This window comes from Brachyhypopomus gauderio, chromosome 5 (genome assembly GCF_052324685.1).
Source record: "Brachyhypopomus gauderio isolate BG-103 chromosome 5, BGAUD_0.2, whole genome shotgun sequence".
NCBI classification, from domain to species: domain Eukaryota; kingdom Metazoa; phylum Chordata; class Actinopteri; order Gymnotiformes; family Hypopomidae; genus Brachyhypopomus; species Brachyhypopomus gauderio.
Window position 1 is genome coordinate 6,804,553 of NC_135215.1, and position 24,175 is coordinate 6,828,727.

A 24,175-nucleotide genomic window follows, 5' to 3' on the forward strand; every position below is an offset into this window, starting at 1 on the left:
CAAATGACCTCAGCTATCTCCAACCTTTCAAATTTAGCTTTTTATGTCATAGACAGATGGGCGTTTCAGACCTTCGATCTGAATGTTCTTCAGCAGGACGGGCTTTACTGGTTTCCCTCCCAGCAGAATACCTGTGGTCCTCCAGTACAGAATGTTAGTGCCTGACTTCAGATTCACCTGCAGCATGAAACACACACAGGGCCGTAAACATCAGCGCTTCACGTGTGCACACTGACTCGTCTGAGAAGGCTCGCTGACCGTATGAGTTCCCCATTCACTATTGGATGTGACCTTGATCCACTTCTGGTCTGCTGACTGGTCCAATTCTTGGCACTGGTCATTCTGAATCTGGATCAGATAATATAAGGTTCTTGTTACCATGACATTATACTGTAATTCATTAGATCTACTTCATTAGATCATTAAAGAAGGTCTGTCTAGCCTGAAGGATCTACACTGATTGAGCATTGCTAAGAAAAGACTAGTTGGACTCACAAAGAACTCAAAGAAGACGTTGTTGTCGACATATTGGTAGTCGAAGGACACCGATCCTTGTTTCATCAGGTGGACTGCATACACCAGCGAAACCGTGCACTCGTCCCGATTCGATTCCAAGTGAGTGCCTTGTGGTGTCCAAGATGAGCTGTCCACACACACACACACACACACACACACACACACACACACACACACACACACATAGTGGTGAGGAATGAAACGTCACTGGGAGTAGAAGCTAGGAAAGCAGAATCCATGGTGGGTCACGTTAGGCTGACGTACTTATTGCAGGAGAGACTCTCATCTCCGGCTCCCTCGGGTTCCATGTATGTGGCCAGACTGCTGAACCCAGTGGGGATGGAGTCCCATTGGTCAAAGCGAACCCCACTGCCAAGAGAATAGGAGCCTGCAGCGCAAGCTGTGCACTGCTGAGAGGACATCTCCAAAAACTCTCCTGCTTCACAGGAGAATGCTGTAACACACACACACACACACACACACACACACACATACGCACACACACACACACACACACACACACACACACACACACACACACACACACACAGATACACATGTACAGATACATAGAGCAGAATATGTTCAAAGAAACAAGCTCACTGTATGCGCTACAGCTTGATGATGTACATCATGCTGATTTATTTTATGCAGGACTGGCAAAGCACTGGAGCAGTCATACACACACACACACACACACACACACACACACACACACACACACACACACACACACACACAATTTATTGGTGCTGTAAGGCTGGCCAAGGTTCCATGTCACATTCTCTCAGACATATGCACACTCATAAGGGTGCACATGCACACACTTGCGCTCATTTGCACATACATTCAGGTATGCACACACACACACACACACACACACACACACACACACAGACCTGAGATGTGCCATGACTTACTGCAGTCGGTGCCTCTGACGGGCTCAGGCAGTCCCCTGCAGCTGGCCTGTCTGTGGGGGATGGCCACCCTCCAGCGGGAGCTGGTGCTGTCACACTCCGTGTACTCAAAGTAGTAGTCTGTCTGGGACACACACCCACACAGCAATGTTCGCCGGCTACACGAAAGACAATGAACAGCTGTGCCTATTCACAATACAGCACAGGACCATCTAAATGACTCATTATATAAATGAATCTATTTCAGCCTTTCCCATACTGAGTTTTTGGATAGCAGGAGGAAGATTTTGGACAGCACAGCAGCTCATTGGGCAGTGGAAGAACCAATCGTTTATCTAACGGAGCATACAAGGAGAGGGTTTGGTAAACCAGGGCAGTTAGCCTGATTACTTAAGACAACCCAGTCTCAAATGTCCTACAGGGATGCTCTTTATCGCCACTGGGGCAGTCATGCCTTTTGGCCTGAGTAGGCTAATTGAGTCTTTGTCAACGACTGAGCAACTGCACACACACACAAACACACACACACACACACACACACACACACACACACACACACACACACACACACACACACACACACAAACACACACACGCTCTCTTTGGGAGCAAGGAGAGGACAGCAGAGTTCTTAGACTTCTGTTCCATTATAGTCACCAGGGAGATCATAGAGAGCTGTTGTCATGACAATTGTTACTGTCTGTCAGGCAGTATGAATGGTAATGAATTGGAGTCTGACTTATACTGATAACAGTCCAAAATAATGAGTGCACAGAACACCTAGCTACCGTTCTCATGGCATTCTTGTGGGTGAGTGTGCACATAGGAGTGTGTGTGTGTGTGTGCGTGTGTGTGTGTGTGTATATATATATATACATATGTGTGTGTGATAAAGAGATAAATTTGAGATCGGTCATGCTAATCAGTATTCCTTCCTCTAAAAGATATACCCTGGGAAGACATTGTACTCAGGGACATTGTTAGGCCCACAAGCACTGAATAGTGTACCAACGGGATTAGAGTTGGAGTTAGGGATAGGGTTGGGTTAGGTTTGAGTTAGTGTTGCGTTAGGGTTAGGATGAACAAAAAGCCATTTATGGCCTGTCCCATGGGTTCATAAATGGGCATTGTGGTTTAAAATAGAGATGGAGATATTTGAACACAATGTTTGTACAGGAACACTATCAGAAAATTAATATTTCAAGATACAGTTTGTTGTCTTTCAATTAGTGAGGACGTAGCTGCAGGTGTAAATAATAAATATTATACGTGTAACACGATAACAAACGGTTCACAGATGTCATTAGTAGTGTGTAACTAAGCTGAACAATAGCTTTGCCTTGAATAGCATTGTAAACATGCTAGCACCGAGCCGGGGGCTTTGTTGCGGCGCACCACAAAAGCTGTGAGACATATCTACCCTTCCCTCTGTAGCGCACCTGCTATCCCAGCCACATCCATCACACACAACCGCGTGTGTATGAGTGAGTCTGGACACGTGAACGTGTACGTGCGCATGTGTGATTTGGAAAACTAAATGAAAGAGATTGCACGCACTGATAATGAAATGTTGAAATTAAAGAGGCCTGCGTGGCTCTGGCGTCAAAGGGCAGCTATTCCCGACCTGGCGGTTCAGTAACTCACTTCACACACTCAGACAACAGAAGAAAGGGCATATCCATCTTTTTAACTGAACCATCAAGCATCCCACGAATGACTGATTTAAAATATGCCTATTAAAATCCCCTATATTAGTATGCTATGTATGTCCAAGGTTTATTAAATTGCACTACTCATAACGTCAATATCGTTCATAACTAGAGTACTGGTCATCTGTCTGTTTGACACCACACATCAGTCTTTTAATGTACGGTCAATACAACATAAACGTCACGGCTCAAAGCGCGAGCCTTTGCTTGATTGGTCAGCTGCGCCCCGTCATCATATAATAAGTCCCTCGTTTAATAGGCCTCCACAATATTTAATCCAACAGCAGCAAACCACATATAATGAATGCCATGTCTATTTGCAGCAGAAACACTAAATGTTCATAAAATTAAAAGTATAAATATTTCACGTGTCTGGGATCTGCCACATTTTAATCTTTACAGAAAGCTGATGCTATTTTCATCATCTCCTAATTTCAGACAGCAGGCCTAAAATTTCTGACGATTTTTAACAATACAACCAAAACAAGTTTAGTGTGTATTTTGCTATTGTGTGTGTGACACTAACAACATAATAACAAATTGGTTGTTTGATATACGCTCGTATAATAATCTCGGAACGTAACGGTGAGCGTGTCCGCCTTTGTCGCTCTTACCTCTTCACACAGTGGCAGGTTGCCTGACGCGCGCACCCACGGGAGAGCGCAGAAGAAAAACGTTACAAGGAAACACAACAGCCATCGCCTTCTCTTCTCCATTTTCTGAGAAACGGGAGAAAAGGCAGCTTGGGACCAGACTTAACACGCCATCAGCTATTTAGGAGGTGTCTGACTGTAAAATGTTGACAGCTTTACCGAACGCGCACAGCTTGATACGACAGTGGTATCTTCTCGGTATTAAAGCGCTCAGTCGCGCTCACGCGGCGGCTGTGACTAGCGCCGTCTGACGTCACTTTATTCAAGCCTCTCAGACGGTGGTAATGATTTCGAACATGAACCTAAAGCCTAAAAAGATTGCGACCCATAACATAAGGATTCGTCCAGGACATTACCAAATATGAGAAAACAATCTTCATATTGTATAAAATAACAAAGAAGCCTACTAATGCCATAGAAACATTTTTTATTGGCTTTTATTGTTGACATTAGCCTTTTGTGTTCAGACAGCAATAAATGACTTAAAATGCAGTGCACATTATAGTGTTTGACTTCTATTGTGCCCCTCATCTATATTTAAACTAGATATTTTTCTCGTATTTATAGCAATAATCTGAGACAGATCTGCTATTTATAGGTAACTGATCAAAGCTGAATTTATATTAAAATCTGTCCATTGCAGGTTAGCTTTGATAATTTTGGTGAGTCAGGTTTGCACTTTAATTAAACGTGATGATAAGAATAAAAAGATTATAAACACCAGAGAATAAAACTCTTTGAAAAGAACACTTTTATGTACATCACGTATATTTGGATATCTGAGACTGCATGTGTGGACTAGAGCTGCATCTCTCTCCAAGCTGAGACATGAAAGACAGTTTGGATAAAAGGTTTCATTCATTATGTAATGACTAAGAACGATAAAACAGAAAGATCTGAAAAAGGAGATTGGCTTCACTTCCATGTTGCCCTCACTCCTGCTACATTTTATATTAAGCTGCATTGCCCTACTGGAGGGAATATAGTTGATAGCCCTTTTCTGCTATTTTACGGTACTGCCATACAGGAGGGAGTATAGTTCATAGCCGTTCTCTGTTATTTTACTGCACTGACCTACAGGAGGGAGTATAGTTCAAAGCCGTTCTGTTATTTTACTGTAATGCCCTGCAGGAGGGAGTATAGTTGATAGCCCTTCTTTATTATGCTATTACACTGTCCTACAGGGGGGAGTATAGTTGAAAGTATTCAGTTATTTTACTGTAGCTACTGCCCTACAGGAGGGAGTTGTTTTTACATAAAGTGACATTAAGCTAATGCTTTTAAAAGTAGGCTATTTAGAAGCCTACTTTTAAAAAACACCTTGGTTAGGTATTCTCGTTTCTGAAGTGTTGGACAGGCCGTTTGCAGGTCATTTGTAGGCATAACTAATGCAGATTGTGCATTTGTTACTGAAATGAGCATGAAAGAAGCCTTAGTAGACAGCCATTGATAACTTTAAAGAACCGTACGTTCTCGTGTAACACCGAGCTTGTTGTTTCGTTTTCATTTTGTTGATTACGTAAGCGTTGCCTAACATTTTATTTTAGATATTAATGAAGAATACGCGGAGCACACGGCACTATTTCTATCGGAAGTGAGTGGTGTCCATTTCCGGTGTGCGGGAGCGTCTCCTCCATCCTGGCACTTGCCTTCATCCTGGTCCCTGTGAAGTGCCCGTACCCAAAACAGGAAGTAAGTATCAAAATCAAACATTAAATACGCTTTCTCCTGCCGCGTCAAGACGCGGGCTTCACAAAAGCGAGTTTCTGAAACGCATTCTGTCAACGTTTAACGCTTTCACATCGACAAAGTGTCGCCGGCAAAATACAGCTGAACTTCCAGTTAACATGGCGTCTGGTTTTTAGCCTGTCGTCTACATTTTGTAGCATCTAGCGAGCTGTTTGGCAGCGGAGACCGCACGTTGTTGGGGCATGAGTCATACAGTTGCGGGATGATGGATCTAGATCGCTGATGCTGACGGTCGTGCATGTCCTGCAGATCGTTTAAAATGTATTTTTTACTGTCTTATTTGTCACTGTTAAATTTGAAAAGTAAGGGTTCTGGCTAAATGTCATTTGACATCGCTAAACATTAAGACGTGACGATGTTCCGTTATATATACCATATATATATGGTATATTTGACGATCTGGGAGTTATTGTTGTTGTCATTGTTTTTGTTATAAATACTTTGAATAAATGCACTGAATTGCTTTTCAAAACTGGGCCAAAGCGTGTCATCTTTTGCCTGAAAACTGGCATGATGCATGTTAGCTGAAACGTTTAGATTATCGTATGATGTGTAATTTTTAAAGGAAAGAGTGAACACATCCATCCCGTTATTGTTTTCCACACGAACTCTAGCCCGTACACGTAGGTGTGTGTCCGCCCTTGTTCTCCAGGCTGAGTATGAACGCAGGAGATGTCCCTGGTGCCGTGACCCTGGACTCAGTCAATGCTGTCACTCTCACCCAGGACACCGATGGCAACATCATCTTGCACTGCGCTCAAAACGGTCAGTTTACAGGTTCTACAGCTTGTGCAACATACACGTGCAGTGTTTCGATGAAATAATACATGGGAAAAACAAGACACAACAGTTGTTTTAATATTTATCCACACGGGATATGCAGACGATGGCGATTTGGGGTCGGATGACGAGGCCGAACCTATTCACAAACGACTGCGACTGTCCAATGAGGACACAGAAGACTCTTCAGACTCTCCCCCTAGCTACTCTGTGGTCACACTTCCAAGTGAGTGCACCACAATGTGAACACACGCACTGTGTGTCTATGACTAAGATAACACTTTCAAATTGATATTCCAGTTTCAGAGAGCGATGAGAGTTTTGAGGTGACAATGACTGCTACCGAGAGGAAAGATGAACTGGATCCAGAGAGTGACGCTCATTTGCAGGTGCAGCCTAAATCCCCCTGTTGGCAAAGTCTCTGCAAACCTGTGCTTGCCCAATATGTAGCTAGCTAAACACCAAGTATGTACTGGGTGAACTGATGTGTATAATTCTTTGCAGGATAAGAGCCAGTCCTCCCCACGGAAAAGCGATGATGTGTCAGCTGTAAGCCAGGCCTGGTTTACTACCAAAGAGGACAAAGACACACTTGTAAACAAAGGTGCACTTCTGATTTATACCTCACACACATAACCAAAGCCTGTTTATATGTATTTAAAAAAATCATGCCACACACCACACATATGCACATACTCTTGAGATGCTATTCTGTGTTCAGGTCATAAGTGGAAACAGGGTATGTGGTCAAAAGAGGAGATCGATATACTGATGAATAACATTGATAACTACCTCAAGGTAGGATCACTTGGTTTATATATGATCTTTAAAATACATTGTAATATATGCATTTATCTGCTTTTATATGCGTTCAGTCATCTATTTTGTTGGAAACGCCTATAAGTGTACGGAGTAGGAGCACAGTTGCAGAATGCATATGTGGCTGGTGAAGAGAAAGCAGAGATTTATTTATGTATTTTAATTTTGTTTGTGTAATAGTGCTTCTTTCATTGGCTGATTTGTTCTTAACGTAGCAGTGATACTGATGTGTGATGCTGATGTGCAGTGCTGCACTGCAGCAGCAGTGTTGACAAAGCAACCCTAACATGCCACATGCATCTATGATGTCATGTTATTAGACAAGTTTAATCCTCATGGGGAATGGTGTCGCGGGCATGTGGCGCCGTGGTGTGGAGAACGGGGGAGGGGTCAGCGCGCTCCCTCCCTCAGATGCGACTTCTCTGTGTGTGGGGGTGCAGAAACGCGGCATCCAGGACCCCACCGAGATCATCTTCGAGATGTCGAAGGAGGAGAGGAAGGACTTCTACCGCAGCATCGCCTGGGGTTTGAATCGTCCTCTCTTTGCCGTGTACCGTCGCGTTCTACGAATGTATGACAATCGCAACCATGTAGGCAAGTAAGTGTGGAGCGTAAGGTCGACGTGCCCGTGTTTATTTTCTTAAGTGTGTTTTCTGCTGTAATACTGAGAGACAACTTTGCCTGCGTTGCCAGATATACTCAAGAGGAGATTGAAAAGCTGAAAGAGTGAGTTTTGATACGGTTGTCCACTTGGTGTCTTTTTTACATAACTTTATCATTTCGTACTAGCTTGATTAATATGTGTGTGTGTGTGTGTGTGTGTGTGTGTGTGTGTGTGTGTGTGTAGGCTCAGACAGAAGCACGGGAATGACTGGGCCACCATTGGTGCAGCTCTCGGCCGCAGTGCCTCATCAGTAAAGGACCGGTGTCGGCTCATGAAGGACACCTGCAACACAGGTAGGCGGAGTTACGGGGGTCACGGGGTCACAATCCCAGCCTTCGCCTTCCTAGCCTGTGCAGCGGCTGTCTGTTCATATGGACTGTGTCTGTTTTTACTCACTGAGTACCGAGGTTGGACATTAGACAAATTATTTTCTACTGTTTCTCCTAGAACAGTGGCTAAGATTTAGCTGATCGTTTTTTTGATCAGCCTTTTAGCTGATCTTTTTTCTACATTTACCTTTCAAATTCAAGGTACTGGAGGCATTTGTTTATACTATTTCACTTTTCTTTATTAATCCCTCACTCTTTTCCTTCTTTCACTCTGCCCCAGGTAAGTGGACCGAAGAGGAGGAGAGGAGGCTAGCGGAGGTGGTGCACGAGCTGACGGGCACAGAGGCGGGCGATGTGGTGACCCAGGGCGTCTCGTGGGCGTCCGTGGCCGATCTGGTGGGCACGCGTTCAGAGAAGCAATGTCGCTCCAAGTGGCTCAACTACCTGAACTGGAAACAGAGTGGCGGAACGGAGTGGACCAAGGAGGACGACATGTGCCTCGTGCTCAGGTGTGGGTGGGGGCGGGAATGAGGGTTTGATACAGTCAGCAACATGCGTCATTGGCACATGGTCAGTTGATCGACATTTTATGCGATTGTGAGCTAATGGATGTTGTGGCAGCCTAGCTAGTAGTGGAGCGGATTGAAAGTAATTTGAATGTGTGCGTGTGTGTGTGTGTGTGTGTGTGTAGAATAGTTGAGCTGGGGGTGGAGGACGAAAATGAAATTAACTGGGATATTCTGGCTGACGGATGGAGCAGTGTTCGCTCACCTCAGTGGCTTCGCAGTAAATGGTGGACTATAAAAAGACAAGTGGCCAATCACAAAGAGCTTCCCTTCCCTGGTAAGTCCAACAAAAAAAAAATCTCTGTGCTGAGATGTGAGTCGACGTCATAATGGCCGCTGTGACTTCGGATGATCTTTTGCTTTGTGCCTGCGTTTAAAGTGTTGTTAAAAGGACTGCAAGATGTGGTGGAGGCTCCGTCGTCTACGGTGAATAAGGTGGTGGTGGTGGGTTCGCACTCGGATAGCGCCTCCCCCAGCCCAGTCACTGCACTGCAGATCCCCGTCCAGATCCCTGTGCAGATCACACACGTCGGTAAGGGCTGATCGTCAACACGCCGCGCTCACGCGCAGGTCCAATACCCTGAATTTGGACGTGCGTGTGCGCAGTGTTGCAGCTCAAACACGCCGTCTTCGGATACACGTGTGCAGTGTTGACGGTAACGTCAGTCTCTTGTGGGTTTAGCTTCTTCGGACAGTGCAAACGGGGCCTCTGATGGTGGGACCATTACCCTGAATTCTGGAGCTCTACAAACATTCGAACTTCTGCCAGTGAGCATTAGCATACGTGTCATACTTGAAGCTTGTCACGCCACTGATGTGGTCCTGCTTCACGTGCCCCCCACGTGTGACTCTTTGTGTCTGTTCCTCTTCTCTAGTCTTTCCACTTGCAGCCCACTGGCACTCCTGGTACCTACTTACTCCAGACGGGGTCCAATCAGGGGCTGCCGCTCACGCTATCTGCTAATCCCACTGTGACGCTCACAGCTGCAGCGTCCCCCGGCTCGCCGGACCAGATTATATTACACGGCCTTACTGTGAGTCTGGGGTTTTGCGTGTATGTGAGCATGTGTGTGTTTGTGTGTGTGTGTGTGTGTTTGTGTGTGTGTGAGAGAGTGCACTGTGTTTTGATAATGTTGTTTTGGCAAAAACATTTTTGGAGTGAATTACAGGTATTACATTCCTGTTATTGGCTTTTATTTAACATCTCTCTCACTCACTTTCCCTGTGCTGTCCCTCAGGCGGACAGTCTAAGTGAAAATGTTACAGTGCAGATGTCTCATCCTGGTATCATCATCCAAACTGTGACCTCAGAAGACCTCTCCGACCCTCTGAACCAATCGGAGCTAGCCGCAGAGCAGGACTTGGCCAATGAGGAGTCTGCCGATGGCCCAAAGCAGAGGGAGGAGTCTAGTGAGCACAGCTCAAAAGCCATTCAGGAAGTCTTGATTGACAAGGTACTAGAAATGGATGACTAAAACTGGGTCCCATTCAGTGCTTCCGTGGGTCTTTGGACAGAATTAAATATGTTTAGCGAAACTAATTTCAATAGTTTTACAGTAAGGACCAACAGACGAGGTCAAATTCCTGACTGTGTAGAGTTGAAGACCAACAGTTTGCACTGATATCCCAATAAAGAGATGTTCTGGTACCACACACTATTCAGCTGTGATCCTTTCTCTTCCCAGACTCTGTGTCCTAAGGTGAAGGAAGGAGTGGAGAATTCTGGGATAGGTAAGGGTGCGGTTCTGATCGTCCCATCGCCGAGTAGCTTCATCCAGTCCGGTGACATCACCACAGATCCCCTCGGAACACTCACAGGTCAGAGTTTGCAGTAGTTTAGTGAGCTCCAGCCTTGAGCTCCAGCCTTGAGCTAAACCTACGTCTCTTAACAGTTTCTTTCTGCTTCCGCCCCCAGATCCTATTTTGCAGAACCAGGAAGAAGGCTCAGACTAATATTTCCCATGCAAATGAGGTGCTGGCCTGCCATTCTGAAACAGGGCCAAAAATCAGCTACAACTTCAATCTGGCGTGAGGAAAAGCTGCGTATGGGTGGACAGGTTGCTGTTCTTAGATCATCTTCTCGATATAGGAGTATTGTGGGTGGCAAACCTGGGTCTTCTCATGCCTTGGCAGTTTGCTCAATCTTGGACAGAGAAACTTGTGCTTAAATGAAGTGGATGCATTTTCCTTTCAAACATGAATGTAAATGCATTTGTTACACATTGCCGTGCCTGATTCTAACACCCCTAAATGGGTATTAGATTTTGACAAACTGATTTTGGCTTTTTTTTTTTTTGAGCCAGTTGTCACAAGTAGTTTTTTTTATGCATAAAAAAACATACCTCTTCGTTTTTTCCAGTATAGTATCTATACATTTGTCATAACCCTGATATCATCATGAAGGTAAAGTTACGGTGCACCTAAAACAATCCCATACAATTTTGAAATATAGGTATTTTAATGTGTTTCCAAATATAATTTCCCTGCATTCTGTTCTTATTTTATGAAACTTACACTGGTTTCATGTTCAGTCGGTGAAACTCCGTACGTCTGGACAGTTGTTCATTTACCAGAGGGATGTTTTCTATGTGAGATGCTGTTTTTGTGTTTATTTATTGAATAAAGATGTCATTCACCAACAGCTACATTGCTGATGTTTCTAGCTGCATGTTCGTAACTTCACCGTGATGAGTCTCAATCATGTCCAGGTTCCTGAGCTGTTCCTCTTGCCTGTTTCAGCACACCGAGATGCAGCTTGATTTAACAGATCCTCTACACTAGGAACACTCATTTTAAGGACAAAATAAAGGTCCCATTAAGAACAAAGAGACTCAGATACGAGATAACGCTGAATGAGATGTGAACAAATGTGTATTGAAAAGCAGTTGTACCTTGTTGTACATTGTATTACATCAGCCCTTCAAATGTTACAGAAGTACAGAGTACAGAAGTTCCCATGGAAACCTGATCTATATAATTGATTTTCATCTGAAACATCGTTTCCGATGAGTGTTCAAGTGGCAGAGTCATTGCAAGGTGACCTGCAGAGCTACGCCAGCAGTTAACGATCTCTTAAAGCCGCAGTAAGACGGTCTGTAAAAGTAGAGCGATCACTGTTACTCCCATCATCAACACGAAGGGCTTCGGTTAGAGCAGCGCATAAGCAACCCCCTGCTTCACTTACTCGATAAAAAAAAGTAGCTAGCTATATCTCATCTTAATACGACAAAACCCATCCTTGTATATCAAGAGTAACCATGAGCACAGCAGACAGGAATGTGGATTTATTTATTCTGTAAAACGTACATTAGAAATGACATAAATGGATAGTCACTGGTCTTCACCATGTCCAATGGCACAGTGTGGTGATTCATAAACAAACAGAAACTCAGCACCTCATGATCACTGCTGTGTCTTTTCATAAGAGCTATGACTTCAAGATTGTTTTTATATAATCAAAAACAAATAATCTCAACTGGAAATGTAGCTCCTATATGTTATGTACAAATACAATAGCATTTATGGAACAATACCATGGCTTATTTAAGAATTCAGCATTAATAAATTCATTGGCATATATAATTATGCAAAATGCATATAGCAATCTGGGGGCAAAATATCTGCATAAACTCCCAGTGTGTAACTCGTTATGTAGGTTTGCATTTAGGATTCATTTGGTCCATTTCAAAAGGCAGCTTAGACCCGTCCTCATCTGGGACCGAAGGAAGAAATGTTCCTCTTGTTCGAAGACCTCATGGGAAAACTCTCACTTGAGAAGTCTGAGTGTGGTTCTAAGTGCAGTGTTCTGGACCACCCACATGGTCAGGAACCTTCCTCCGCTGTGAAAAAGTCACTTGTGTTCTTATCGCAAAGCGTTACTCTGTTTGTCCTGACCCACTTCGTGAAAGTACAAGTTGGCACAGATGCACAGCAGGGTGATGGAGAAGAGCATGTAGTAGATCAGTGTGCGGAACTTGGGCTCCAAGTTTCCCTGTCGGTACCAGAAGATCTGACACAAAGAAACAGAAACTGCATATAGGTGGTGTGTCTGAAACCCACATAATTTCATAGCTACATTTCAAGTTTGATTACCTTGAATTTAACCCTAAATCCAAGATTCTATATTTTTTATATATAGAATTATTAGGCCAATAATTTTGAAATCTATCACATATATACACACAAAAAATTGACATTTTAGAGTCAATTCAAGCAGTTTTAGTATATAGTATAGGGACACACTATTGTGACTCATCATGAATTTGATTTTAGGATACTACAGTGATACTAGCAAAGGATTTTCACTCATATTCACTCATATAGCCATATAGACTGAACCTTGCGCTCTTACCAGAACCATGACTGAACCACTCAAAAGCAGGATACAGACAGCAAAGAAAATATTGAGTGGCTTTGGAGGCAGACTGGGAAAGACGAAGGAACAAATTACAGTTACCTGCAAAAAACAGAAAATAAAATACAGGGACAAGGTTCACTGGATACACTCTCAAAAAACAACAATTATTTTAAAAAACCATAAAATGCAAAAAACTTACTATCAAAATAAGACATGTAAGTCCACCAACTACTAAATTTATGATCCTATCCTGAAAGCAAGGAATAAAGAAGTGTGAAATGTTGCCCATGATAGCTGACATTGAACTTCCTACAAAATGGATAGCTTTGATTTTGTGTAATTGAGTTAAGCCACATTTAAAGCACTGAGAAAGCTCTTAGCATGATACTTGTGCAATACCAGTGTGAAAAAAACAGGACTGAATATAATACATTTTTAGAAAAACCTTCTGGTATCATCTGAAAATCTGCACTCTGCACACAAATCACTACCATTGATCTTGAGGCCTACCCTTGCTGATGTCTCTCCAAACAGAGGCCTGTTGTCCAGACCACTTGTGCCATAGGTACGTGTGGTAAAGTCATCCATGGTCAGATCAGTTCACTCCTCACACCCTCGTTCTCCTAGCAGCAGTGCCCCCTCCTGAATGGAGGCCAGCACTGCATCCTCCTTCCTTCCGAGAGTGACCTTACTCCCTAGCAGTTGGTGGAGTTTAGAAGCAGTACATCATCAGTGATGGGCCATCTAGGGGAAAGATAAGCTGTTTTACAGGACCTCCAGAATACTACATATTTTTCTGATATGTAGAAAACATCATACATCGTATCTACTTCAGATATTCAAGACCTCAGTTGTGGGAGACCACTCGGAGTTAGCCGTTCAATGGAAATGGATGCATTAGGAAGTAAAATCATTACACTGTGAAGTGCTGCTGTTAACGTGCAGGCCAGATAAGGCATCACATTACAACAGAAACAAACACAAGAGAGAACTAATTATATACCAACATCAGCACATATCTCTCATCCCAACACACTGTACAAACACTGTGAAAATGTCAACATTAATACAAAGAGTCTACTTAGTCTAAAAACAAGGGTGCATTCTCACAGACAAGGGCTAGTTCTTGTGGACTAGATCATAACTTCTGTGCTGTGCATATGGTTTGTGTGTGATCAGTCATGTGAGCAGCAGGTCAGAGTCAGCACAAAATCTAGCACAAATCTTTTTTGTTTGTATTACAGCTCTAAAGCACTGAAAATGGTTTAGTGTAATGGATATCAGCAAGCTATTCTGAGTAAATCTGTTCATAATGGACACCTCTGGAGCATCCACAGTTTAACAAAGCCACTATTTATATTTAAAGTTCAAATATTATAATTTATCTTGGAGTTAATTTTGTTATTGCTATCTAATTGACCTGACTAGTTCAGGTGAACATTTTAATAGCACCAATCACTGCAGCTGACAACACCTGGAAAAGACAGGCACATATCAAATGATGCATTGCAGCTTTCAGCTACATACCGCTTGTGTGCTTGAGGTACTAGCTGGCTACAGTTCCAGCTAAAGTATACTTTCTTAGAAATAATTTAACCTAAAGTTGAATAGTTCACTTTCTAATCTTGTTAACATTCAAGTTACTAAGATAAGACGTGGCAAACTTTACTTGTTATCTATGTAGCTAAAGCTCCAAGGCTATTATTGTAGTTGCGTTGCTTTCGCGAATTTATTAGACATTTGGTAACTTACACCTACATTCCACATTAGAAAATCAGATGCACTCATTGCGAAAGTTAATAACAGCTTAATTCCGACCGTTTTCAGAGCAACATTTATTCTTGGTGGAGCATCGACTAGAAGTGCTGACAAGCCCGTTACTTCCCTATGTAACTTACCTATCGCCCCTTAACCCAGTAAATATAGATAATAATAATGATCTCCAGCAGAGAGACTGAACCCTCTAAGGCGAGACACCCACCCATATAGCGGACGAGCCAGAGGACTGTAAACCGACCGAGGCAGAACATCAGACAACATACGGGCAAAATCAAAACCCCCGAAACGTAGTTTTAAATGTTTACTTACTCAAAATGTTCTTGATGAATTAATGGTGTTTTCTATTGAAGTCAGGTAAACTTCTTAACGCCTCATTATCCTCATAACTTCAACGACGCTAAACCGCGGATGTGTCCCTATAAACGGATATGACGTAAATATCCGCCGTTTTGTTTACATTACTATGACGTAAATATCCGCTGTTTTGTTTATATTACTTTAACGTAAATATCCGCTGTTTTGTTTACATTGCTTTGACGTAAATATCCGCCGATTTGTTTACATTACCTTGATATAACGCAGGCACTAAAGGGATGCCCGTTTTGCATTTCATTTCATTGCATTTCATATTCATTTAATTTAATGTCTATAACTAATCCATCCATAACACACGAAATTTGATCAGCAATTTGCCACGGTACCTGCAAACCGTAGCACACTTGTATTGCATTCAAGAGTAGAATTGAAGGGATTTTTCATTCACTGTAGCAATTAATTAAAAACACACAATTAGGTATAGAACACTGCATGAATTCTTGTGCACATAGGCTTAATTAAGACTAATTTATGTTTATGCTGCACAGGTTAATTCGGTGTATGTGTATTCTGTGTAAATGTACGAGTATAAAATGGTTGCATTTCTCAAGAAATGTCATGTAACCTTTATACCAGGCGAACGTAAGTTGTTGAGCGGGGGTGGCAAACGTAACACTCGTGACGGAGTATTTTTTCAATAGCCCAAATAAATGCTCCAGTTTAAAATTAATTCTCCCGTCAAAATTAATAAACATGGTTTTTTTTGGTCCGTATCCAGTTAACCAGGATGAGATTGGGTCCGGACAGGACTGCGTTCGGGTCCGGATCCGGACCGCGGTCCGCCAGTTGAGTACCCCTGCTTTATACTGACATCATCACTAATAACATTACTGTTTAATATATTTGTAAATATAATAAAAAGACATTCATTCATTTTTTAATAGTTCAAGTCTGACTGTAGTCAACAAAGTCTACAGTTCCTGGGAAGTCTAGATGTACAATTCAAGTTACGTTCTACTAAATATGTCCTGAAATCTCATCATTTTAGATGCTCTGCTGCCCCCCTCCCATGTCCTCAGGATCTACTGCCGGGCTCCTTGTCACCCTGCACACACCAGTACGTCCCCCATTTCAAATGCATTCTTTATGTAACATCAGCCCTGTCTGTGAAATGAAATTATGTCTATCCTGGACATCACACATCCAGGATGTGTCCAGGAGAAATGGTATCCAGGAGTCTAGGAGAAATGGCATTTAATTTCACTGTGTATTGCACATTGTATATGGCAGAAATGGCAGTAAAGATCTGTTTGACTTCACATTTGCACAACATCTGGAAACAGACACCTACATTCAATGTCCGACAGGAAGCTGAGTAATTTTTATTCACATCAGAACAAACAGATAAATACGCAGTGAGATGACGAGTGAGCATGTGTTTAAAGTCTGAAACACAGACTGAGCACACTGAGGGCGCGTGGGAGATTGCCATCAGAGTATGGGCTGTCAGTATGCATACACCTTAACTTTGTGGACTTCTCTGTCCTCACATTCCCGCTTTCTGCTGTAGTAATAAAAAGTGTTGTCTCGTCGTTGAAGCTTCTTCACAAAGCCTGTTTCAGGCCACCGGTCAATCTGAAATGTGACAAGGCACTTTGTGACTCAAGGCACAGTTGATTACAGTACATTTATGGTTAAATGTACTGTAACATTTATAATAACATTATTATTATTATATGTTTATTATTTATGTTATTTATAACAACATTACTGTTTAATATATTTGTAAATATAATAAAAATTATATTTTATAATAAAAATTATTTCTGTGGTTAAAAGACCACAGAAATAACAGAGAGGAGCACTACCTCCATTTGTTTTATTTGTTTATACTCCATCTCATCCCTGTATCCTGCTTGTTGAAATCTGTAGAGATTCTCCACTTCATCTGTCCATGTTTTTGCTCGGCTCATAGACTTTGGTTTGGCGTTGTCATCCAGAAAGGCTGCGAAGGACATAATTTTGTGATGACCAGACTGGGCAGCTCTCACTTTTCTTGGATGACTTGCAGTTTTATTGTAACTTGTGTATTAACCTGTAAACAAACGTGAAATAATAAGTCATGCAACAACTAGGTTAGCTAACGCCAGCACGACCCCCATTAGTTAAAGCGAGTTACAACACAGATATTCCACTAACTACATCGCCTGCTAGCTAGTGCCTTAGTCGCAGTTAGCTGGCTAGTTAACATTCGTCACAATGTATTGAAATTAATAGTTATTTGTATTTGTAAGATTAACACAAGCATCAATCTCTGAAAGGCGAGCTCACAAAAGTTAATCCAGTCCTCAACAAGCTTAGTTTGCCAACACGTTTCACGTATCCTAGCAACAACACAGGAAGTCAGGCTCCGAATTATTTGGTTGGCCAACCATAACTGGTGCTGTGAACATTTTGGAAATATTCTGAACAAAGAATGGACCGATAAAAAATACTGGTGAACTAATAAAATGGTCGAATTAAACGTTTGAATTATCATTATATCATATTTTACAAGTAATATAATATAATCGTGGTACATTTGTGCTCGGTCAGTAGATGTCACTACAGTACTCACAGTGCACTGCTAGCTAGCGTAAGCTGCATGTGTAGTTTAACCAGCTGCTGAAGGTCTGAAGTTCTTGAGTGTTTTCCAAGTTTGTCGTTTCGTTGTGCTGATGTTAGACCGCCTGTGGCTCTTCTCGTTTTGGGTTTTAATACGCTTTTAGACCAGCTCGTCTAAGAGATGTGTGTTGAAGGCGTAACTAACAGGGTCTTTTTGCCCAGCTGTTGGGTGAGAGGCTAGCTGGGCTAGCTGCATTCGCCTTCCACGATGAGTTCCTTTCCTGGTCGGATGAAGGAGTATCCGACCGTTTCTATTGACCGTTTTGACAAGGATAATTTACACGCCAGGGCTTATTTTCTGTCTCATTGTCATAAAGGTAACGCGACGCAGCTTTAACCTGTCTTTTACCTGAGCATTAACCTGTCTTTAACCCTTTAACCTGAGCTTTTACCTGTATTTAACCTGGGCTTTAACCTGTCTTTAACCTGAGCTTTAACCTGTCTTTAACCTGAGCTTTAACCTGTCTTTAATCTGAGTTTTTACCTGTATTTAACCTGAGCTTTAAACTGTATTTAACCTGAGCTTTAATCTGTCTTTAACCTGAGCTTTAACCTGAGCTTTAACCTGTCTTTAACCTGAGCTTTAACCTGTCTTTAACCTGAGCTTGAACCTGTCTTTTAATCTGAGCTTTTACCTGTATTTAACCTAAGCTTTTACCAGTATTTAACCTGATCTTTAACCTGAGCTTTACCCTGAGCTTCAACCTGAGCTTCAAACTGTCTTTTACCTGAGCACTACCCTGTCTAGATTAATGGCTTAAGTTGTTACCTGTTCGCTACCTGCTGCTGTGACCAATCTGTCTGAAAATGTGTTACTCCTGCATGATCTAGCAGGCATTTAGTTCTAGATGCTGTTTTTATTACATGATGTTGTCTCATACAGATCATATGAAAGGATTGAAAGGACCTTTTCTGAAAAGGAAACTAAAGTCTTGGTAGGTGTTTATAGCTTTTTCTACCCATAACTAATGCAAACGACAGCATACCATATTTTGTATTATTTTTTGACCGATGAACAATGTAATTTGTCTGTTTTAGTTTAAGTGTCAAGTTGTACTGCTCGTTTGTCACAAAGGAGCTTCTACTGAGCAATCGAAAATATGGCTTTTGGGAAGACCACATTGTAAGTGTGGCAACTTGGCGCGTTTTGAACGAATTCATACATGTACTGTATTCATGGTCATTCATTCATACTTAAAACGTGCACTTTTAGGTTGCCGTTGAACTGGACAGTCCAACACACATCTCACTGATTGATGAAGTCACGGGGGAGGTGAGCTCTGGTGGTTTCGTCTTCTTTGTGTATAGCAGTGTGTCGTGTTTAGGCAGGGTGGTTGTTTCACCATGTTGTTTTTGTTTTCCCTACAGTCAGAGGATGTTGTTGTTACTTTACTGTCAGCAGGACACTGCCCTGGATCTGTCATGCAAGTGACTTTTTTTTTGTCTAACTCTAATCCTTACTCATTCGTACAGCACAGCCAGTGTGATCATGTATTTATGTGCACGTCAGCTCTGACATACCAGATCTACTGCTGTCTTGCTACAGGTTTCTCTTTGAGGGGACCCAGGGCACTGTGCTGTACACAGGAGATTTCCGATTGGCTACCGGAGACGCAGCAAGGGTGGAACACCTGCACTCTGGGCACAGGTGACTTACATAAGGGTTCACCTAGTGTGGTTTCTACATCCTTCTGGTTCATGTTATTCAGTAGTGCAGAAAAGTGTAGTGCAGAAGAGTCTGTTTATTGGTGTGTGTGTGTGTGTGTGTGAGTATACTGCTATATATATATATATATATGTGTGTGTGTTTGTGTTTGTGTGTGTGTGTGTGTGTCTATGTATATTGTGGCCATCAAGGCTATAAATGATTTTGTTGGCCTTTATACTTTGCACTAAGTTGAATGTGAATCATCATATTGAGAACCTGTATGTTTTCCACCTACCTATTTCAGAGTAAAAGACATCCAGAGTGTGTATGTGGACTCTACATTCTATGACCCCAGGTTCTATCAGATCCCTAGCAGGGTATGCTTTTATGATCTTACAACACTCACAGAGTCATTTGGTGTCCTCATATTAATAATTATGATACATTACCATGCTGGCATCATTCAGGAGGCCTGCCTGATGGGCATAAGGGAACTGGTTCAAGGCTGGATTTCTCTGAGCCCATATCACGTAGTTTGGTTGAACTGCAAAGCAGCGTATGGTTATGAATACCTCTTCACTAACCTGGCACAGGAGTTCACCTCACAGGTCAGTGCGTGTTCACACAGTCATAGACGGACATCTTTGGCAGGTAATGTGAAAATGCTTATGATAAGGCCATAGTCGTCCATCTGAATGGGTGGCTGTTATTGTTTCCATATATGCCTGCAAATGAATCTCTGTGGTTCTCTTCTAGGTCCATGTCAATGGTCTGGACATGTATCGGAAAATGCCAGAGATCCTGTGTCATGTGACCACTGACAGGTCAACTCAGATACATGCCTGCAGGCATCCTAAGGCATGTTACATTTCCTCCTTGCTAATCTCCTTTGCTAATACATGCCTGACCGGGTCAGTCCTATGATGGTGTATTTATGACAGGATGAGGAGATGTTTAGGACCAACAGGCTGCCGTGCGGCACCACGGCTCCCGATGGCACACCACTGCGCATCATAAGCATCAAACCCTCCACCATGTGGTTCGGGGAGCGGACCCGGAAGACCAGCGTCATTGTCAGGTCAGTGCAGCATGGATCGGTAAAGATAAATAATCTTTTTCGGTCCCAACCCCAGTAGCTTGGAAAAGTTATGTCAGCTTCCTGAAGAGCCACAGTGTGACCGATTTAATCGTTGTAGAGATGTCTGTGTTGTATCTGTAGTGGCTAGTTGACAATGCTGCATTTAGCCCAGTTGGGAGTTGTAATCCTGTTGAGACTTCAGCTGGACATTTGAACCAAAGAGATCTATGCGGACTATAATGATGAGACTTGTTATAACAATGTAAGCGGCTACATTCACACCGGCCATGTGTACTACATTGCCTTTTGTATTTTGAACTGTGAAGGAAATATTGATTATATTCATGTGTGATTCATGTTAATCATGTCCATGCAGACACTATAGCACGGTCTGTGTGAAAAGTACTGCTTAGTAGTTAACTGTAACCATATTGAAGATGTTTTTCTGTAAGACTGAAGTTTTCTGTGCAGCAGCAGAGTTAGTGATAATATTGCTTATCTGTTTCTAAGCACCCAAGGTTGAATCCTAGGGAAACTGATAACTGCTCCTGGGAAGCAGGCATCCTTAGTTTTTTCTACACACACACTTTGACTATAAGAATCTGGACTGAGAGAGACAGTTCAGAGTTACTGCATGAAGCGTACGCTTCACATCATACTTTTATACTTTTATATTTTGTAACTCTCTTGCTATCAAATAAATACTGCTTAATATATTATAAGATCTTGAATTCTGTGCCATCAATTCCACCACAGAACCAATAATGCATTCCTAATAGTGTATACTGTCTGAATATTATTCTGTCATTTCTGGTCTAAGGTTTAATGAAATATCTTCCTGTGACTTGTGTTTACAGGATGGGTGGGAGTTCCTACAGGGCATGTTTCTCTTTTCATTCCTCTTACTCCGAGGTGAGAAGGTTTTAAGAACCTTAGACACAGATTACACGTTTGCATTGATACTCGCCGTTTACTGTACGTCCCCACTACTTTAATCAGATCAAAGATTTCCTTGCCTACATCCGTCCTGTGAACATCTACCCCAACGTGGTTCCGCCAGGCCGAACCATAGAGGACGTCATCGAGCTGTAAGTGTCCGTTTCCTTATAGACGTTAAATGATCCGGTTGTTTCTGAACAGTGGGATAGCGTTCTCAGATAACACTGGTTGTTGTGTCCTTGCTGGTGGTGTAATGTTGGGTGGTCAAAGTGAGCAGGAGGCCTGGACTCAACAAACAAATGAGCAAGAGGTTGATGCTGTTTGAAGTTTGTTTAAGATGGACAAATTTTGGTTCATTCTGTCCTCAGTGGTGTAGGATATTCTCCGTGAGCTTTTCTGGTTAAGAATAAGATTGAATGTTTTAAAACCTAGGCTGGGTTTCCCCAAATCATTGTAAAACAAAGATCATATTTAAACAGTAGAAGTATTACACACTCTTACCACAATCTAAACACTGTGGAAATGAAACGGGGTCCCCGATTGGTTGCCAGTGATCACATGATGAAAAGCACCTAGTTGGTCCCTATGTCGAGATGCCCTGTGATGGCCTGAATGCCGTTTCTTTGTTCAGCTTGAAGCCAATGTGCAGAAAACCTTCTGAAAGGAGTGAGGTTGTCTATAAGCCCCTCGGGATCCTGAAAAGAGCCAGAGCGGAGTGCATCTCACAAGGTATTAACACACACGCTAGCACCACCTCCTACTGCTACACCCGGCCTGTCTCTGCACATCCACCTTTCCACTTGCTTCACTTGATTGACTTATTAGCTATTTCAAACACTTGGAAGAACCTCACTTAAATATGGAAATAGTAATAACTGGAACTGTATATAAACTTTTCACGCATTAGTGTGTAGATGTCTTTAATAGTTGTCATTCAGAAATAAAATTCCAAAGTTGTCATTACTATATTACTAGTGGATTGCGATACATTTGAAAATGTTTGTCACTTGGTAACTTTCATCACATTCTTGTCTTTTGTGTGTATGCTGTGTGTCTTAGTCTCGGACAGTGATGAAGAGTTGTTTGAGGAGGTTACCATGGCACCTAGGAGAAAGAAGCTGGTCATGAAAGAGTTGAGCGAGTGTCATAGCCCAGAAAACCCAGCACCTAACCACAGCCAAACGCATGTTTGTCTAGAGATTGAGCCCACATTCCAGTCATCTAACTACATGGACTGCACCGAGTCCAATGACGACGATGAAGACAATGACGATGAGCTTTTAAATCCCAAGTCTGACGCACATCACGGCTCTGGTGATGAGCAACTTACTCCATCAGACACGCCCTGTTCAGAGATGCCTGCGTCCCAGAATGCACCCTGCTGGGCTACGTTCTTCACAGCGGAGCCGGTTCTGACTGATGAGAGCTGCGAGTTGAACAATAGTCAGACCAGCCAGACTTTGTCTACCGAACACATGACCTCACAGTCCCCCGAGCTCTTCCATGATGATGATGATGATGATGATGATGATGATGATGATGATGATGAGGAGTCTGTCCTCCTTGCATCGTCTCAATCTACCCATATATCAGATACAGGCCCGGAGAGTCCCAGTCAACTTGACACAGTGCCTGTCCAATCAGATCCCAGCAAGGCCCTACAACCTGCCAGTCATTGTAACAGGCAGACAAGCGGTACATCGAAGAATGGTTCTCATTGGCCAGCTGAGACAGATTTGACTGTGATTGACAATTCCAAGAACCTGGGAGTGGAGCGTGCAGAGGTGACGTCTGACTCTCAGGTGTCGTCCGATTTTGATCTCCCCCAGACTCCAGGCTCTAAAGCGCCACACCCCGATGAGCTGAGGGAGCTCTACAGGAAGTTGGCAGCAGGAGAGGATGTTTGCCCAAATGAACCTGCACGGCCTTGTCTGACCTGACCCACAAGGGCTGAACTTCTAAACTTGCCAACTTTAAAAATGGATTTAGAGTCTGCATGCATTGTTTTCCAGTGATGGTTACAAACAGAATAATTCTGAAGACACTTCTTGCAATTCCAAAACATAATTCAGGCTTACATTAAGGCGTTCTTGTTGAGGACCATGACAGTTGTTCAGATCTTTGTTTCCTAGTCTGCCACACCTGCTGCTACATGCAGATAAACAAGCCCGCCATTCTGAACTGCTGGACTGAAATGTGCTGCTTTGTCTGGGTGAATCGTACAGATGAATTGTGCCTTCATTTATATGAAACATCTCTTTAAAACGCAACATCAAAGTCACATGCATGAGTTGCACCAGTTCATTCCAGAAAAATCTTACCTCACTTGTTTAAACAGTATGTCCTAAGTAATTGTTCATTCAGTGTATTTTTTGGTAAAAATCTGTAATGCTATTTTATTAGTATTTTCATATAAATCATCTGTGTTCAAATACACAGATATATTATGAACTGTACAGACGTGTTTTTTTTTTTGTTTGTTTTTAACTAGACTTTAACCTGTGCAGCCTTATCGGGAAAACATTAATTACAAAACATACATTTGACGTGCTCAGCTAAGAGAGCAGACTGCCTTTGCTTGATGGTATCAATAAACCACACTGCCGCTCTTTCGAGCAGGAACACCTGGCTTTCTGTGCCATGCTTACAGCACAGAGTTTCAGCATTAGCAGAGCACCAAGCTGAAACTGGCG

General features: G+C 42.5%; 5 protein-coding genes across 11 annotated transcripts in view; 2 read left to right on the forward strand and 3 right to left on the reverse strand.

Annotated features, from left to right (window-relative positions):
* elapor2b (endosome-lysosome associated apoptosis and autophagy regulator family member 2b) overlaps positions 1-4,033 on the reverse strand; it is an 11,024-nt gene extending 6,991 nt beyond the window's left edge. Inside the window, exons 1-7 of one of the 3 annotated variants that reach the window (XM_077005216.1) lie at positions 3,955-4,033; positions 3,757-3,861; positions 1,437-1,557; positions 781-970; positions 496-643; positions 259-348; positions 72-177 (exon numbers count right to left, since the gene is read on the reverse strand). In XM_077005216.1, coding sequence (XP_076861331.1) covers positions 72-177; positions 259-348; positions 496-643; positions 781-970; positions 1,437-1,557; positions 3,757-3,858 — 757 coding nt within the window. In that variant the 5' untranslated portion in view covers positions 3,859-3,861; positions 3,955-4,033. Of the gene's footprint in view, positions 1-71; positions 178-258; positions 349-495; positions 644-780; positions 971-1,436; positions 1,558-3,756 lie in introns of all 3 variants that reach the window. The other 2 variants (XM_077005217.1, XM_077005218.1) reach the window with 2 other exon arrangements.
* Positions 4,034-5,334: 1,301 nt separating this feature from the next.
* On the forward strand, positions 5,335-11,347 carry dmtf1 (cyclin D binding myb-like transcription factor 1). 2 transcript variants are annotated; one of them, XM_077005220.1, is made up of 17 exons: positions 5,335-5,487; positions 6,197-6,309; positions 6,428-6,550; positions 6,625-6,713; positions 6,829-6,928; positions 7,046-7,122; positions 7,584-7,741; positions 7,837-7,869; positions 7,991-8,100; positions 8,417-8,645; positions 8,828-8,979; positions 9,082-9,234; positions 9,385-9,470; positions 9,578-9,736; positions 9,941-10,156; positions 10,388-10,520; positions 10,618-11,347. In XM_077005220.1, exons 2-17 carry the CDS (start codon positions 6,204-6,206, stop codon positions 10,653-10,655), a joined length of 1,962 nt encoding a protein of 653 aa, XP_076861335.1. In that variant the 5' UTR covers positions 5,335-5,487; positions 6,197-6,203; the 3' UTR covers positions 10,656-11,347. The 2 variants fall into 2 exon arrangements, with proteins under 2 accessions (XP_076861335.1, XP_076861336.1); XM_077005221.1 differs by having other exon boundaries at positions 5,434-5,487; positions 6,159-6,309.
* A 624-nt stretch (positions 11,348-11,971) lies between these two features.
* tmem243b (transmembrane protein 243, mitochondrial b) lies at positions 11,972-15,330 on the reverse strand. 2 transcript variants are annotated; one of them, XM_077005230.1, is made up of 5 exons: positions 15,148-15,330; positions 13,570-13,754; positions 13,259-13,309; positions 13,054-13,158; positions 11,972-12,711 (listed from the first exon to the last, which is right to left on the reverse strand). In XM_077005230.1, exons 2-5 carry the CDS (start codon positions 13,645-13,647, stop codon positions 12,565-12,567), a joined length of 381 nt encoding a protein of 126 aa, XP_076861345.1. In that variant the 5' UTR covers positions 13,648-13,754; positions 15,148-15,330; the 3' UTR covers positions 11,972-12,564. The 2 variants fall into 2 exon arrangements, with proteins under 2 accessions (XP_076861345.1, XP_076861344.1); XM_077005229.1 differs by having other exon boundaries at positions 13,570-13,803; positions 15,148-15,325.
* dclre1c (DNA cross-link repair 1C, PSO2 homolog (S. cerevisiae)) lies at positions 15,096-24,104 on the forward strand. 3 transcript variants are annotated; one of them, XM_077005223.1, is made up of 15 exons: positions 15,096-15,271; positions 15,932-16,270; positions 18,701-18,752; positions 18,856-18,940; positions 19,031-19,090; positions 19,186-19,241; positions 19,364-19,465; positions 19,770-19,842; positions 19,933-20,073; positions 20,222-20,323; positions 20,407-20,543; positions 21,401-21,455; positions 21,543-21,631; positions 22,114-22,211; positions 22,542-24,104. In XM_077005223.1, the coding sequence occupies exons 3-15, from the start codon at positions 18,706-18,708 to the stop codon at positions 23,420-23,422; spliced, it is 1,926 nt and encodes a 641-aa protein (XP_076861338.1). In that variant the 5' UTR covers positions 15,096-15,271; positions 15,932-16,270; positions 18,701-18,705; the 3' UTR covers positions 23,423-24,104. The 3 variants fall into 3 exon arrangements, with proteins under 3 accessions (XP_076861338.1, XP_076861339.1, XP_076861337.1); XM_077005224.1 differs by lacking the exons at positions 15,096-15,271; positions 15,932-16,270 and adding an exon at positions 17,584-17,650; XM_077005222.1 differs by lacking the exons at positions 15,096-15,271; positions 15,932-16,270 and adding an exon at positions 17,657-18,134.
* On the reverse strand, positions 16,513-17,528 carry meig1 (meiosis/spermiogenesis associated 1). The gene is made up of 3 exons (XM_077005231.1): positions 17,485-17,528; positions 17,022-17,248; positions 16,513-16,788 (listed from the first exon to the last, which is right to left on the reverse strand). Exons 2-3 carry the CDS (start codon positions 17,169-17,171, stop codon positions 16,660-16,662), a joined length of 279 nt encoding a protein of 92 aa, XP_076861346.1. The 5' UTR covers positions 17,172-17,248; positions 17,485-17,528; the 3' UTR covers positions 16,513-16,659.
* Positions 24,105-24,175: the final 71 nt, after the last annotated feature.